General features: G+C 33.5%; 2 protein-coding genes across 2 annotated transcripts; one reads left to right on the forward strand and one right to left on the reverse strand.

The window, feature by feature from the left end:
* Window positions 1–748: 748 nt before the first annotated feature.
* Window positions 749–1378, forward strand: LOC110810429 (uncharacterized). Its single transcript, XM_022036616.1, has one exon. The coding sequence runs from the start codon at window positions 749–751 to the stop codon at window positions 1376–1378; it is 630 nt and encodes a 209-aa protein (XP_021892308.1).
* An 11241-nt stretch (window positions 1379–12619) lies between these two features.
* On the reverse strand, window positions 12620–13692 carry LOC110810475 (LOB domain-containing protein 38-like). The gene is made up of 2 exons (XM_022036673.2): window positions 13358–13692; window positions 12620–13244 (listed from the first exon to the last, which is right to left on the reverse strand). Exons 1-2 carry the CDS (start codon window positions 13539–13541, stop codon window positions 12799–12801), a joined length of 630 nt encoding a protein of 209 aa, XP_021892365.1. The 5' UTR covers window positions 13542–13692; the 3' UTR covers window positions 12620–12798.
* Between the last annotated feature and the right edge of the window lie 1659 nt (window positions 13693–15351).

The raw sequence follows: 15351 nt of genomic DNA on the forward strand, positions 1-15351 counted from the left end.
GTTTTCAGGTAAAGCGTCGTGCCTGTCACCATGAGAAAACCGTCTCTGTCGCAGTCGGCGTGAAATGCTCTTACATCGCCGAGGTTAATGTGGCGCTGTTTGCAGTTGTAGACTCGGATGGTAACGGTCGGCGGTGGGCAGTCGTTCTCCGGTGGGTTATGATCTTTCTTGACGATCACCCTGAAATAGTAGGTAACGTCGTCCTCCTGCATCTTGAGTCTTGAAAAACTGTGATGAAGAGAGAATTTAGAGAAGATGAGAGATCGGAGAAGACACAAACACTAAAGAGTGAATGGTGATATACATAAAGGGTTTAGATTTTGTTTTCCTAATCGGGTTAGGAAAATTCGGAGTCGGTCAAACTTGAAAACGGGTATTTTCCGAATCAATGTTTGAGAAGAATCAGACGGTTCATCTTTTGCCACGTCATCACAGGTTTCCAAATTAGAGTCGGAGAAGAATTAGACGGTTTCGATTGTGCCACGTCGTACAATTGATGATGACATGGCAAAATATAAATGGTTCAGTTCTGGTCAAAGATTCTTCACCTTCTCCGATTAGGAAAAACTGATACAGCGGTTCCATCTCCTCCTCCAACTCGGATTTACGTAAAACCCTCAGTCTTCTACACAAACTCTTCTATTAATACACCTTCTGATCTCTGATATTTCGGCTCCATCATCTTTTCTTTCTGGTTTCTCTATAATCTCCATCTCCGTCACCTTTTCCTGTTCTTTTCTTAACGTGCATGGACCTAGACTACGAGTTCCAGGTGTTAGTCGGTCATGGCGAAACACCCATCCAAATTCCACCGCGGCCATCAATTTCCTTCCAGCTCTACAACGTGAATCGATTCTGCATCGATCTGGGAGAAGAAACCGACGCGGTGGCCGACGACGAATTCAGCCTCGTGGCCTTCAAGACTCTGTCACTGAACCCCACCCAGTCCTTTACGTCCCACCAAGTATACTACGAGATATCAGAGATACTCTCCGACTCCGGCGTCCCCGAAAATATAAACAACGCGATCGTGTACGATATCTGGTCGAAGGCTAACTCGAGGCCGGCGGTGGGCTCGGTTGTGGTGGCGGTGGCTGCGGTGACATGGAGAGTTTGCAGGTGCGATGAAGCGGTAGAGAAAGTGAGATGGGCGCCGGCGCCGGAGGAGAATGGTGGCGTTAATCAAGAAGTATGCGCTGTTTGCATGGAAGAATTCGTCGGTGGATCGGATATCCGCCGGACGGCGTGCTTTCATCTTTATCATCCGATGTGTATAGCCAAGTGGCTGCTTATCAACCAGAGTTGCCCTCTCTGTCGTGTTCCCATTCTGCACTCGAATTACGCTCGATCTTCGTCATTCACAGTCACTCGTATATAGAGAAAGATATATATACATGTATATATTATACATACATACATACATACATATATATATATATATATACAAGCACTCATCCATCAGTGAGGTGGTAATTGGAATATCCTTGAGTTGACTTTGACTGTTGAAAAAAGTCAAACTACATGACGCGCTGGCCCATGACTTGCGTAATCAAACTGGGTCCAAGATGGGCCCTAATCTAGGGCAAATTAGTAATTTTATAACATAATTTATTGAATATAATATCATACTTTAAAGAATTTTTATAATAAAAACACCCTTCCATTAATGGGTAAGAGCCATTACTAATTTTAAGACATATATATATATATATATATAGGAAATTACCAAATTAATCGGCTAAATTCCATATATATATATATATATATAAGTAAGCATATATGCGAAATACAACCAAAAATCAAGTAATGAGGATTTGTCCCACTCAAAGTACAAGATGGTTAGTTTATAACTCAATTTTAATTAGTTTCTAATTAGCTAATTATTGCAAATATGAATATATGCATATTTAATTTGACATGGGGAATTTATATATATATATATAATTATAAATAAGATCATACACACAATAAAAATTTATATTACATAATTGATTAATTAGTTTTATAATAAATAAAGGATAAACCTAATTTGAATAAAGATCATATTGATTGTGAAACATGTTATGTGAAGTGCAAAATTATAATTTTACATAGTTATTTAAAAAATAATTCTCATTATAAAAGACTTATTTATATGCTACGATACTTTATTTATCATTAAGCATTAAATTAGGGATGTTCATGAAATTTAAGTTTTATTTTTGTTAAATACTCGAATTTTTTATTTGGGTTAAAATTTATCAATTTAGAATTTTAAAAAATGATAATATTATTAACTTGTAAAAAAATTAAATAATTCATAGTTTGTGGTGTTGTGCGAAAGCCAATTATTGGAATCTATATATACATAAATAACATACACACAAATGTACGTGTGGATATATATATATATATATATATATATATATATATATCTATAAAAGAAAGGGTAAATCCAAATGAGAATTGGGTTAGTGAGTTGGAGAGAATATGATGAGGGAAAAGAAGGAAAGAAAACATTATTATGATTCGGAATTGTTTTTATGAATATATCCACTACTTGTTTAATATTTCATTTCAACTTAAATGTCTTTATTATCTCCAAATTTGACGGTCTTTTTTTGTGTTTTGTTAAATTTTTTAAATATTATTTTCACGTCTGACATATAATTGGAGCAACTGTTATCTATAAACTATACATCACTTGTAATTTCATTAGTATCATAATAAGTCATAAACAACTTATTTTCTTCATTAGTTGTCTCTGCGTATTTAATTGCTTCTCTTTATACCAGCAATCTACTTTAACATGTCGATACTTATTACACTAATAGCATTGGACTCTATTTTTGCCATTTCTTTGTTTATTGGCGGAGTGCATTTGCTCAAAACTTTTGCCTCTTTCTCTACCACGATTCTTTGCACTTCTGCCTCGACTTCTTTCTGCTGTTGTCTTGTTAAATTATCTTAAATTGAATGTCTCCAACTTCACTTGAAATAGTTTCTCTTCAAGTTTTTTAGTTGATTTGTTAAACCTTGTCTCACGGGCTTGCAAAGAACCCATCAATTCATTAAATAAAAATTAGACAAGTCTTTAAACTCCTTAATTGTAGGTATAACATGATTGAAAGAATTAAACTCCTAAAAATTTTTGCAACAATAATTTGATCAGTTATTTGATCTCCGTAAGATCTCATTTGACTAACTATTGTCGTTACTCTATACAAAACAATATTTACGTGGATTCATTGTCTTTCATAATTAAGCTTCAAACTCATGTTGAAAAGCATGGGGTTTCATAGCTATTACCTTTGACGAGTCTTGAAACTCTGTTTGTAGAATTGTTCGTGTTTGCTTTGAAGTCGTAACAGCTGCAATTCTTGAAAGAAACCGTATCATGGACTGCTTGTTGAATGAAAAACAATGTTTTAAAGTCCTTATTTTTGTTCTCCTTCAACCAGTTCTCCTCATCCTCATATGGAGCAACAAACTCATTCTCTACCAAATCCCAGAGGTTTTGAGATCTGAATAAAGTCTTCATTTTGATGCTCCAAAACTCGTAACTCTCTTTTTTAAAACTAGGGATGGTTGGTTGATGAATTTCTATTTAAAGCCATCGCCATTTAATTTATTATTTTTTTATAATTTTCACTCTTTGTCAGAGCTAATTTATAATTTTTATAGAAAAATTAATTCTAACGTAATTTTTGAATCAATCATTCAACAAAGGAAACCAATTCGACAATGGCAGAACTTGTAAATGTCACTGCAAAAGAAAGGATTATGCTCTTGTAGAAGCAGTTGGGATCATCTTTAAAATGGCGTGTGTCTGAATTTATCTTAAGGTTAGAGAAGTGGGTTTTGCTCAAACTAATTTAGCTCTGTATTATACGAGTTCTTACTGCTTAATCTGTAGTTTAATGTACATAATTAGAAGATTCATTTGCTCACTGATTAACTTTTAGTTTCATGGTCGACCTGTTCATATTTCATCGTATCCAAACAGGCTTGCTTTATGTTTTCATTGTATTACCGACCCAGTTCAGGTTGTATAGACCAGAACTTGATCCAGTATAAGTTCTATCTCTCCTGTTACTGGAACCATTTCCTTCGAACTCCCAAGATATATACACTTACATGCACACATATATATGTACATATTCATTAGACTCAAAGTCAAAATCATAGAGAAGACTGAAACGGATAACCGCTGAGAATGAGGGTATTGTTTAGATTTTGCCGCGTCATCCGGTAACATTTCCTTCAAACTCCTAGAGTATACTTACATGCATGCATATATGTATGTACGTATGTATGTATGTATGTCTGTGTATATATTCATCGATGATGAAGAAGATTAGCTATCTGTCTCCAGAATAGGAAACCGGCACGAGGGGCAGGTTTCATGAACGGTCAGCCACTTAGCAATACAAAGCGAATGATAAAGATGAGAGCACGGCATCCGGCTAAGCTGCGTTACATATAATAACTCCTCCAAACATATTACGCATTGTTCTTCACCATCATCCTCATCCGACGACTCACCACTCTCCGCCATCACCGGCCAACTCACTTTCTCCAGCACTTCATCGCACCAATAAAATTTCCTCGTTATCTCAGCTACCAGAATACGAACTATCCTTACAGCCGCCGCCGCCGCCGACGACGACTTCGAATTCATCTTGCACTGAAAATCGCGCATGATTTGGATGTTAGTAGTCGGCGGCACGCCGATCTCGTAGAGCAGCTTGGCGATCCGACAATATACTTGGTGGGATGAGAAAGACTGCTCGGCCCTCAGGTGAAACGTCGAGGCCGCCACAAACTGAATATTGTCTCCGTTGTCGCCGGCATCGCCCAGGTTAATGTAGTGGCGTTCGACGTTGTAAAATCGGATGACAACCCACGGTGATGGGCAGTGGTTCTCCGGTGCGTTATGATCTTTTTCGACGTTCATCCTGAACTCGTAGGAAACGCACTCCCACATCTTGGGTTTGCACTATGCAAAACTGAAAAGCCATAATCAAGAGAGAACTCAGAGAAGAAGATGAAAGATCGGAGAAGACACAAAAATAAAAGAGTGACTGGTGAATGTAGTGCTGGTGGAAGTTTTCTGAGCTTGATATAAGAAAAGTTTTAGATTGTGTTTTACTAATCGGGTTAGAAAATTCAGACTCGGTCAACATTCAAAATTGGTACTTTCCAAATCAATGTTCAAGAAGAATCAGACGGTTTAGATTGTGCCACATCATAAGAATTTGTGAGGACCTGGCAACATGTTTGTGGTCCAATTCTGGTCAAAGATTCTTCATCTTCTCTGATTAGGAAAAATTGATATCATGATTCCATCTCCTCCTCCAACTCGGAATTACGTAAAACCCTCAGTCTTATACACAAACTCTTCCATTAATATAGCTTCCAATCTCTAATTTTTCAGCTCGTTCATCATCTTTTCTTTTCAGATTCTCAGTAATCTCCATCTCCATCACCTTTCTTGTCCTTTTCTTAATTTCCATGGACTTACACTATGAGTTCCAAGTGTCAGTGGGTCATGGCCGAACGGGTATCCACACTCCACCGCCGCCATCAATTTCCTTCATGCTCTACAACGCGAATCGATATTACATTGATCTGGGAGAAGAAACCAAAGCGGTGGGCGACAACAAATTCAACCTTGTGGCCTTCAAGACTCTTTCACTAAACCCTAACTAGTCCTTTACGTCCCACCAGGCATATTACGAGATAGCAGAGCTACTGTTCGATTCGGGCATCCCCGCGAGTGTAAACAAAGCGATTGTGTATAATATCTGGTCGAAGACAAACTCGAGGCCAGCGGTGGGGTCGGTTGTGGTGGCGGTGGCTGCAGTTACATGGAGAGTGTGCATATGCACTGAGGCTATAGAGAAAGTAAGATGGTTGCCAGTGCCAAAGGGGAATGGTGGTGTTGATCAAGAAGTATGCACTGTTTGCATGGAGGAATTCGTCAGTGGATCGGAGATCTGCCGGACGGCGTGCTTTCATCTTTATCATTCAATATGTTTTACAAATTAAAATATAATTAATTAGTTTGTTAGTAGTTGAACTTCATAAATTAGAGTCTTTATATATCTTTTGGTTTGGTAGACGTTGTGAATTATAAATTAGATTTATTATGTTTGTTAGTTGTTATAATTAATTCTAATAGTTGTAATAGTGCCTATAAATATGTATGTACTTGAAGTTTTTTGTAAAAACCACAATAGAAAATCTTGAGTCTTCTCATTAGTCTCTCTAACATCTTCCTCCTATCTCTAACAAAGTGGTATCAGAGCTTGGTTTTTTGTTAAAAATCTAGAGATTGCTAGCAATAATCTATTTTCTTTCAAATTTTTTCGTCTTACAAAAGAAAACTATGAGAGTTATTGTCTTCGTATGAAAGTCCTACTTGGCTTACAAGATGTGTGGGATATTGTAGAAAGATGTTTTACTCCACCCGAAAATGAAGGATCCTTAACTCAAAATGAGAAGGATGGTTTTTACAAGAACAAAGAAGAAGGATCAACAAGCTCTTGCACTCATCCATCAAGGTTTGAATGAATCTATATTTCTAAAGGTAGCCGATGCTACCAACACAAAGCAAGCTTGAGAGATTTTGAAGAATTCCCTCCAAGGAGTTGACAAGGTGAAGAAGGTACGACTCCAAACTTTATGAGTTGAGTTTGAAGCTTTGCAAATGAAGGATGTTGAATTCATTTTAGATTTTTGTTCAAGTGTTAAGTCTATAGTAAGCCAAATGAGGATATTTGGTGAGATGATGGAAGATGTTCGTGTGGTGTAGAAAATTTTTCGATCGTTACCACCAAAATTCGACTATGTGGTTTGTGCCATTGAAGAATCAAAGGATCTAGACATTTTGATATTTGAACAATTAAAGGGATCTCTACAACCTCATGAAAAAAAAAATAAAGAGAAGACAAGAAGAGCCTTTAGAATAAGTTCTCAAATCAAAGGCACCTTTGAATGATGATGGAAAGTAAAGAGGACGAGGAAGAGGTAGAGGTCGTGGTCAAGCATTTAAAAGGAATGAAACTCAAATAATGAAGACAAAAGTCAACCATCAAATAGAAGCCGTAGAAGAGGAAGAGGAAGAGGTAACTATAGAAATTCTAACAAATCAAATATTGAATGTTACAATTGTCATAAATATGGATATTATGTTTGGGAATGTTGCAACACTTTAAATGAGAAAGAGGAACAAACCAACTTTGTCAATAATAAACAAGATGAAAAAACAACTTTGTTGCTAGCATGTAAAAAGGGAGATAGTGATACACATAATTCATGGTACTTGGATAATGGAGCAAGCAATCACATGTGCAGCAAAAAAAAAAAATTTGTGGAGGTTGATAAGAAGATTAATGGTAATGTTTCTTTTGGAAACTCTTCAAAAGTTCAAATTCAACTCTCTTCAAAAAATGGTGTGCATGTACTTATTACTAATGTTTACTATGTGCCAAAGTTAAGAAATAATATTTTGAGTTTAGACCAACTTCTTGAAAATTGATATGAAATTCATATGAAAGATTATTGTCTTTAGCTAAGAGATCAAAGTGTTAATTTGATTGCTAAGGTGCACATGTCAAAGAATAGAATGTTTATCTTGAATTTCAAAACTATTAAAGCAAGATGTTTGAAGGCTAATATGGAAGATGAAACATGATGTTGGCATATGAGATTTGACCATTTGAACTTTTGCGCACTAAAGGCAATGGGAGAAAAAAAAATGGTGAAAGGGATGTCATTAATCAACCATCCTAATCAATTATGTGAAGCATGTCTACTTAGAAAGCATTCAAGAAGGAGTTTCCTAAAAGAAGCTACTACAATAGCAACCAAGCTACTTCAACTTGTGCATGCCGATGTATGTGGGTCAATCAATCCACTCTCATTTGGTAAAAATGAATACTTTCTACTATTTATTGATGATTTTGGTAGGAAGACTTAGATATATTTTTTAAAGCAAAAATTAGATGTTTTTGTTGCTTTTAAAAATTTCAAAGCTCTTGTAGAAAAAGATTGTGGTTGTAAAATAAAATTTTTATGAACAGATAGAAGATGTGAATTTACTTCCAAAGAATTTTATTATTTCTGTGAATCTAATAGAATTCGTCGCCCTTTAACGGTTCCAAGATCACCACAACATATTAGAGTTGCGAAAAGAAAAATAAAACTATTCTTAATATGGCTAGAAGCATGTTGAAAGCAAAAAACATGCCCAAGAAATTTTAGACCGAAGCAATTTCTTGTGCAGTGTATTTATCTAATAGATCTCCAACATCAAGTTTGAAAGATATGACTCCTCGAGAAGCATTGAGCGGAATGAAAACTAATGTCAACCATTTGTGAGTTTTTGGAAGTATTGCATATGCTCATGTTCCACAACAAGAGAGATCTAAGTTCTATGATCGAAGTGTCAAACATATTTTCATTGGGTATAGTGCAAACTCAAAAGGGTATAAATTGTATAATCCAAATAATGGCAAGATCATGGTAAGTAGAGATGTTGAATTTAATGAAAAAACGACTTGGAATTGGGAGAAGAAAGAAGAAAAAGCTTATGATTTCTTTCCATACTTTGAAGAGAAGAACCAAGAGACCATGGTACCTTTGCAAGAGGCAACTCTATCTCATTCTCTAACTCATGTCGCATCACTCATTTTTCAAGAAAGTTCAAGTGAAATGCCACGAAAGTTGAAAAGCATTCAAGATCTTTATGATGAAACTGAGGAGATCACTAATTTTGATATAAATGATTTGTTTTGTCTTTTTCTTGACAGTGAACTAATAAATTTTGATGAAGACATCAAAGATGCAAGATGGAGACAAACCATGGAGGAAGAGATCAAATCCATATAAAATAATAACACATGGGAACTATCCACTCTTCCTAAGGGACATAAAGCTATTGGTGTCAAATTGGTCTATAAAGCTAAAAAAGATTCTCAAGAAAACGTGAAAAGGTATAAGGCAAGACTTGTAGCTAAAGGATACAAGCAAAAACATGGGATTGATTATGATGAGGTTTTTGCACCAGTTGCTCACATGGAGACTATTTATTTGCTTTTAGCTATCTCAGCTCAAATGAAGTAGAAAATTTTTCAACTTGATGTAAAATCGACATTTCTCAATGGCTATCTTAATGAAGAGGTTTATGTAGAACAACTATTGGGTTTCGTGGTCGAATGTCATAAAGATAAAGTCTTGAAATTGAAGAAAGCTTTGCATGGGCTAAAGCAAGCGCTAAGAGCATAAAATAACCATATAAACAAGTATTTTGAAGATAATAGATTTGTTCATTGCCTTCATAAATATGTTCTTTATATGAGGTATCATCCTAATGGTGATATACTATTTGTGTGTCTATATGTGGATGATTTCTTCCCGAGCAACAATCCAAGTTTATTTGAAGAATTCAAGAAAAACATGTTATTTAAATTTGAAATTACTTATATTGGACTCACATCTTATTATTTGGGCCTTGAGGTGAAGTAAATGGAAGATGATATTTTTATTTCTCAAGAAGGCTATGCAAGAAAAGTTTTAGAGAAATTCAAAATGCTTAATTGCAATCCTGTGAACACGCTTATAAAATGTGGAGCCAAGTTATCAAAGTTTGATAATGGAGAAAAAGTAGATCTCACTCTCTTTAAAAGTCTTATGAGAAGTTTGAGATACTTAATATTTTTAAGGTCTGATATTCTTTTTGTAGTTGCACTAATAAGTTATTTTATGAAAGCTCCTACCACCTCCCACATGAATGTTGCTAAAAGAGTTCTACGTTACCTTAAAGGTGTTATTGATTTTGGGTTATTTTATTCATTTTCTAATGATTTCAACCTTGTGGGATTTTGTGATAATGATTTCGCTTGAGATATTGATGATGGAAAAAGTACAACTAGTTTTGTATTCTTTATGGGTGATTGTGCAATTATATGAAATTCTAAAAAACAAGCCATTGTTACATTATCAACATGTGAGGCTGAATATGTGGCAACAACCTCTTGTGCTTGTCATGCGATATGGTTTAGAAAATTATTGAAACAACTTCATTTAAACACAAGATAAAGTTACTAAAATTTTTATTGACAATAAGTCTACACAAGCACTAGCTAAGAACCCAGTATTCCATGAACAAATCAAATGCATAGATAAAAAATATCATTTTATTAGAGAGTGCATTGCTAAAAAAGAAGTGGAACTCAAGCACGTAAAGATTGAAGATCATGTGGCGAATATTTTCACCAAATCGCTCACGTTTGAAGTCTTTCAAAAGCTACGCACTAATCTTGGATTAAAAAAGAAATTTGCAAATTAAGGAGAAATGTTAAAAATTAATTTACAAATTATAATACAATTAATTAGTTTATTATTAGTTGAATTTCATAAATTAGAGTCTCTATATATCGTTTTATTTTATAAAAGTTGTGAGTCATAAATTAAATTTATTATTTTTATTGGTGGTTATAATTAATTCTAATAGTTGTAATAGTGCTTATAAATAGACATGTACGTGAAGATTTTTATAAAAACCACGATAGAAAATCTTGAATCTTCTCATCAGTCTCCCTAATCTCTTCTTCTTATCTCTAACAATGGTAGAGTTGACCCCATTCAACATTCGAGTTACAATCGATCTACGTCATTCACACTTGCTAGTATATAGACATCTAGATATATGTATATATATATTGTATACATACAAACACTCGTATACGAGTAATGTTAGTGATTTTATGTGTACTGGTTTGGAAGTTGAATTGGAATATCTTTGAGTTGACCGTCGAAACAAGTCAAACCACATGAAGTGGCTGGCCCATGACTTTTGTTTCATGAAACTGAGTCAAAGATGGGTTTATTCAATGCCAAATTAGTAATTTTATAACATAATTTATTGAATATAAAGAATTTCTACAATAAAAAAACACCCTTCCATTAATGGGTAAGAGCCATTACTAATTTTGGATACCTACATACACACACATATACATATATATATATATACACACACACACACACATATATATACAATTGGGCATATATGCTAAATACAACTAACATCAAGTAATGAGGATTTGTCCCACTCAAAGTGCAAGAATTTTAGTTTATAGCTTAATTTTAACTAGTTTCTAATAGCTCATTATTGCAATATGAATATATGCATATTTAATTTGATATGGGGAATCTTTTTATGCAAATCTTGATGGATAAGATCATACAAACAATTAAAATTTAATATTAAATTACAAAATTAATTAATTTTATTATAAGTAAAGAAGTATAACCTAATTTCAATAAAGACCATATTGATCATGTTAGGAAATCATGTTGTGTGAAGTACAAAACAATAATTTAAGAGGTGCAAAATTATATAACCAATGAGTTGGAATTAGGGTTTTGTGAAAGTCAATTATTGGAAAAAAAAAAAATTGCAGGAGAAAATTGACCACTCTCTCACTCAAGGAATCTATACATACAGATATAACATACACATATATATATATATTGGGAATTGGGTTATTGAGTTGGAGAGGATATGATAAGGAGAAGGAGAAGGAGAAGAAGAAACCAGAAAATTAGGTCTAATGCTGACATGCTTCCCACCATCACTAACTCAGCTTGTTACAATTGGATTTGATTTAATTTAATTTAATTTAATTTACCAACTTTTCTGCTATTTCCAAATTGGTCTCTTTTAACCATTGAAAAGCCATTTTGTCTTTCTAATACTAGATTCTATTCAATATATACATATATATGTATATATCTAATATTTATATATATATATATATATGTATATGTATATGTTTGTGTACATATTATGTTTTTTTTCTAATTCAATTTGTTATGGTTAAAGATTCAACTAGAGTATGAAACTTTTGTATTCTCTTACAAAATTATCTTCAACATTCTATTTGGTTGAAACTTATTTTATTTTCATTTAATTTTTAATATTTAGATATTAATTATTTAATAAATAAAAATTAATCATGATTTATTTATTTATTTATACACATATAATTAATGTCAGCTTATAATATACTCAGTAAAAATAGCAAATTATACGTTACTTAATAAGATGCGAACACTAGAAATTATTTGATTTTAAATATAAAATAAAGTTTTTATCCACTAAATTGTTGTTTTTTTTTTTTTGAACAAAAAAGTAGATATAATTTTTAAATTATTAATTAAGAGAATTTAGTTTTCGCGAGTTATTCATTCTCGTTCAAAAACATAATATGTGCACTAAGATGTAATTCAATTTGATTATCGCAATTTCACTAACACACTAATAAATTATTATTTTTTTATTAAATCAAATATTATAATTATTTACGGTTCATAATATATTTTTAAAATAATAAATTATAAATTTTTAAGTAAATTTAAATTCGTGAACTTTAAATAAAATATAAAAATTTTAAACAATAAATTCATGCTGGTACAATAAATAATAATAAATATAACTTATTATTAAAAATTAATCTCAAATTATTCATTAAAACATACTTGGATTAATATAAAATAAAAGAAAAAAAAGATTTCCAGGTAATTATTAATTCTTTATTAAAATTAAATTATAATTAATAATCTCTCAGCATACCCAATTTTTCTGCTCAATTTATTTTTTTATTAAAAAAAAGGGATGACAAAATACTAACAACCGTGTGACCCCGTAATTAAGTCAGTTCTCAGTCAGCAATTATCTTTTACATTCCGTAATACGACCCGTTATGCGGAAAATTACACCGGTTATAGCGGTAGCCGGTAACCCTTTTCTCAAACGAAGAGTCTCAGAAGTGGCCGCTCACTTCCCCGTACTACACTACAGTTCGTCGACGACCCACTCCCCAACGTCGTCGTTTCAGACTCCTCCGACGGCGACACCGCTCGCCGATACTCCGGCGATTCGGGACCCAGACTCAATAAAACATCCTTCGAACCAAATTTCGCCACGTCATCATCCCATCTCTTCCTCTTCACCGACCTTGAATCCGCCTTCACCGGCCTGAAAACCTCGATTCCCGACTCCGAACAGTCATCGCCGTCCGGAATCGGACCGGCACCGTAAAATTCGGGAAGTGGCTGTAACACGCCGCCGCGGAGCACTGTCTCCACTGCTGACTGACACACGTGCCAGTTTCCCGTCCAGAGTAACCCCACCGCCCCTCCGACCGGATTCACCGCCCTCCCCACCGCCTCAAACAATAGAGATTGAAACAACGCTGCAGAAATTCCGATATTCCCAACGGCAAATCAATAAACACCCACAAAATATATATATATATATACACACACACATACATATATAAGAGGGTGTTTAGCAATTAATATTTACCAGGGCGTTGGGATTGGGGGACGGCTGAGATGAATGACATAAGACCAGCACGGCCAAAGAATTTGGCAACGAAGACGGTGGCGTTGGCCTGAGCCTGGGGACTGTCTAGCCATTGAAGACATTGGCGGAGCATGCAGTTCTCACTGCAACCCTTTCGAAGAATTCGGCAGCCATTGCAGCTCATTGTCGTCAGCTTCCGCAGCACATCAAACAAGATCCAGTAAAAATTGTAGTGAGCGAATCGAGGAAGAAGAAGAAGTTGTGTTTGTCGGGGAAGATTGGTGAGATAAGAGTTAGAGAAAGAGAATGAGGGAATAATTGAAGGGATGGAAATGGAGAGGGAGATATATATAGAAGGTGGTGGTTATAATTCTGGGGAGAGAGTTGAGTGGGAAGTGGGTGAAGTAACCATGGTTATTTAGTTAACTATGGTTAGGTTAAGAGGTGAAGCATTCGGGTTTCTGCATTCCAAAGAAGTTGGGTGGGAAGAGCGGCTCCGGGTTTCCGCAAATTGATGAGGTTCGAGAGATCTCAGCCGTTGGATTCTCTCCTTGTCTCCTGATCCACTATGCTCCAAGTACAGATTCTTTCTTTTGTTATAATTATATAATTTTATAGTTTAATTCTATAATTTTGTAATTTATTCAACTTATATACTTTCTCAATTATTAATAAACTACCACATTAACTTAATTATTACGTATTAAATTTATTAATATGATATTTTTTATTAATTTAAATAAACTTTAAATATTACGTAGCATACAATATAATATCAAAAAATAATAATTTAAATTATTTGAAATTGGTAAAAAAAAAAAAATTGAATGTGAATTATTAGTTTGATATTTATTAATTTCATTTATTTTATATATTACGAACTAAAATATTATTATTCATATTAATTTTATATAAACATTAAATTTCATAAAACCAAATTAAGAGATAACTTATCCTTTCTTTATCAAATTTATTTCCTCGTGTTAAAATCATTATACATATATATACATATACATATACGTATACATATATAATACAACTAAGAATGAGTTATTCTAATTAAAAATAATATAAAATGAGATTAACAAGAAAAATATCATTACGGGTCTCGGGAAGAAAGGAGGAGGACGACAATGACGATGCAAAGAGGTGTGTGTGTGTGTGTGTGTGTATATATATGTATGTATGTATGTATGTATGTATGTATGTATGTATTGGTGGCAACTCGAGTGTGTGGCATCTTTATCCATTTAATGGACCACCAAGACATTAAAATACATTTGTGAATCCAATTAATTATTAAAAAATAAAAATTCTATGTTTGTGGAGAATGGGAATCACATCACTAGCTTTGCCTTCACCTTTTTTGACATGTCACTTTTGGCTTCATCCATCAATTCTTTATACACACACACACACACATATATATATATATATATCTAAGTATGTATGTATGTATGTATATAATTAATCCAAAATCTTAAAATAATTGAAAATTTTCAATTAGTATGTTAATGGTATTTTATGATGAATAATTATAAAGTACTTCAAGAGTATAAATTCTTTTATGAGTTTTTAATAAAAATTAGCACGTTCCTAGTTAAACCATTATTTCAATATTAATGACGTAATATATATATAGATATAGATATATATATATATATAGATATAAGGGTGAATATGGTCATCCAAAAAAGTTGGGTTGGTCAAGTACATCACCTACGATCACAAAGCTATACAAATATTCTAAGAGAGTGACTTTTTTGTTTTTTATTTTTATTTATTTTGTTTTTAATTGCAAATAAATTAAATTTATTCACTTATTAATTTATTGGGTGTCTCTTCCAAGGAGTATAGAGACAATTGGGATTTGAAGAACTTGATAGGTCAATAAACCCATATAGAGATATATATATATACACACACACACACACATATACATACACATATACATATATTACATACAAACCCATTAACAATTCACCAACATTTCC

The sequence above is a fragment of the Carica papaya genome, chromosome 6, assembly GCF_054855325.1.
Source record: "Carica papaya isolate Zhongbai chromosome 6, ASM5485532v1, whole genome shotgun sequence".
NCBI classification, from domain to species: domain Eukaryota; kingdom Viridiplantae; phylum Streptophyta; class Magnoliopsida; order Brassicales; family Caricaceae; genus Carica; species Carica papaya.

Excerpts from the sequence above, each read along its gene's own strand:
- LOC110810429 (XM_022036616.1), top strand. The coding sequence starts at position 749 with ATGGACCTAGACTACGAGTTCCAGGTGTTAGTCGGTCATGGCGAAACA.
- LOC110810475 (XM_022036673.2), bottom strand. The coding sequence starts at position 13,541 with ATGAGCTGCAATGGCTGCCGAATTCTTCGAAAGGGTTGCAGTGAGAAC. Across the intron at positions 13,245-13,357 it reads CCCCCAATCCCAACGCCCTG|CGTTGTTTCAATCTCTATTG; the intron begins GTAAATATTAAT and ends GAATTTCTGCAG.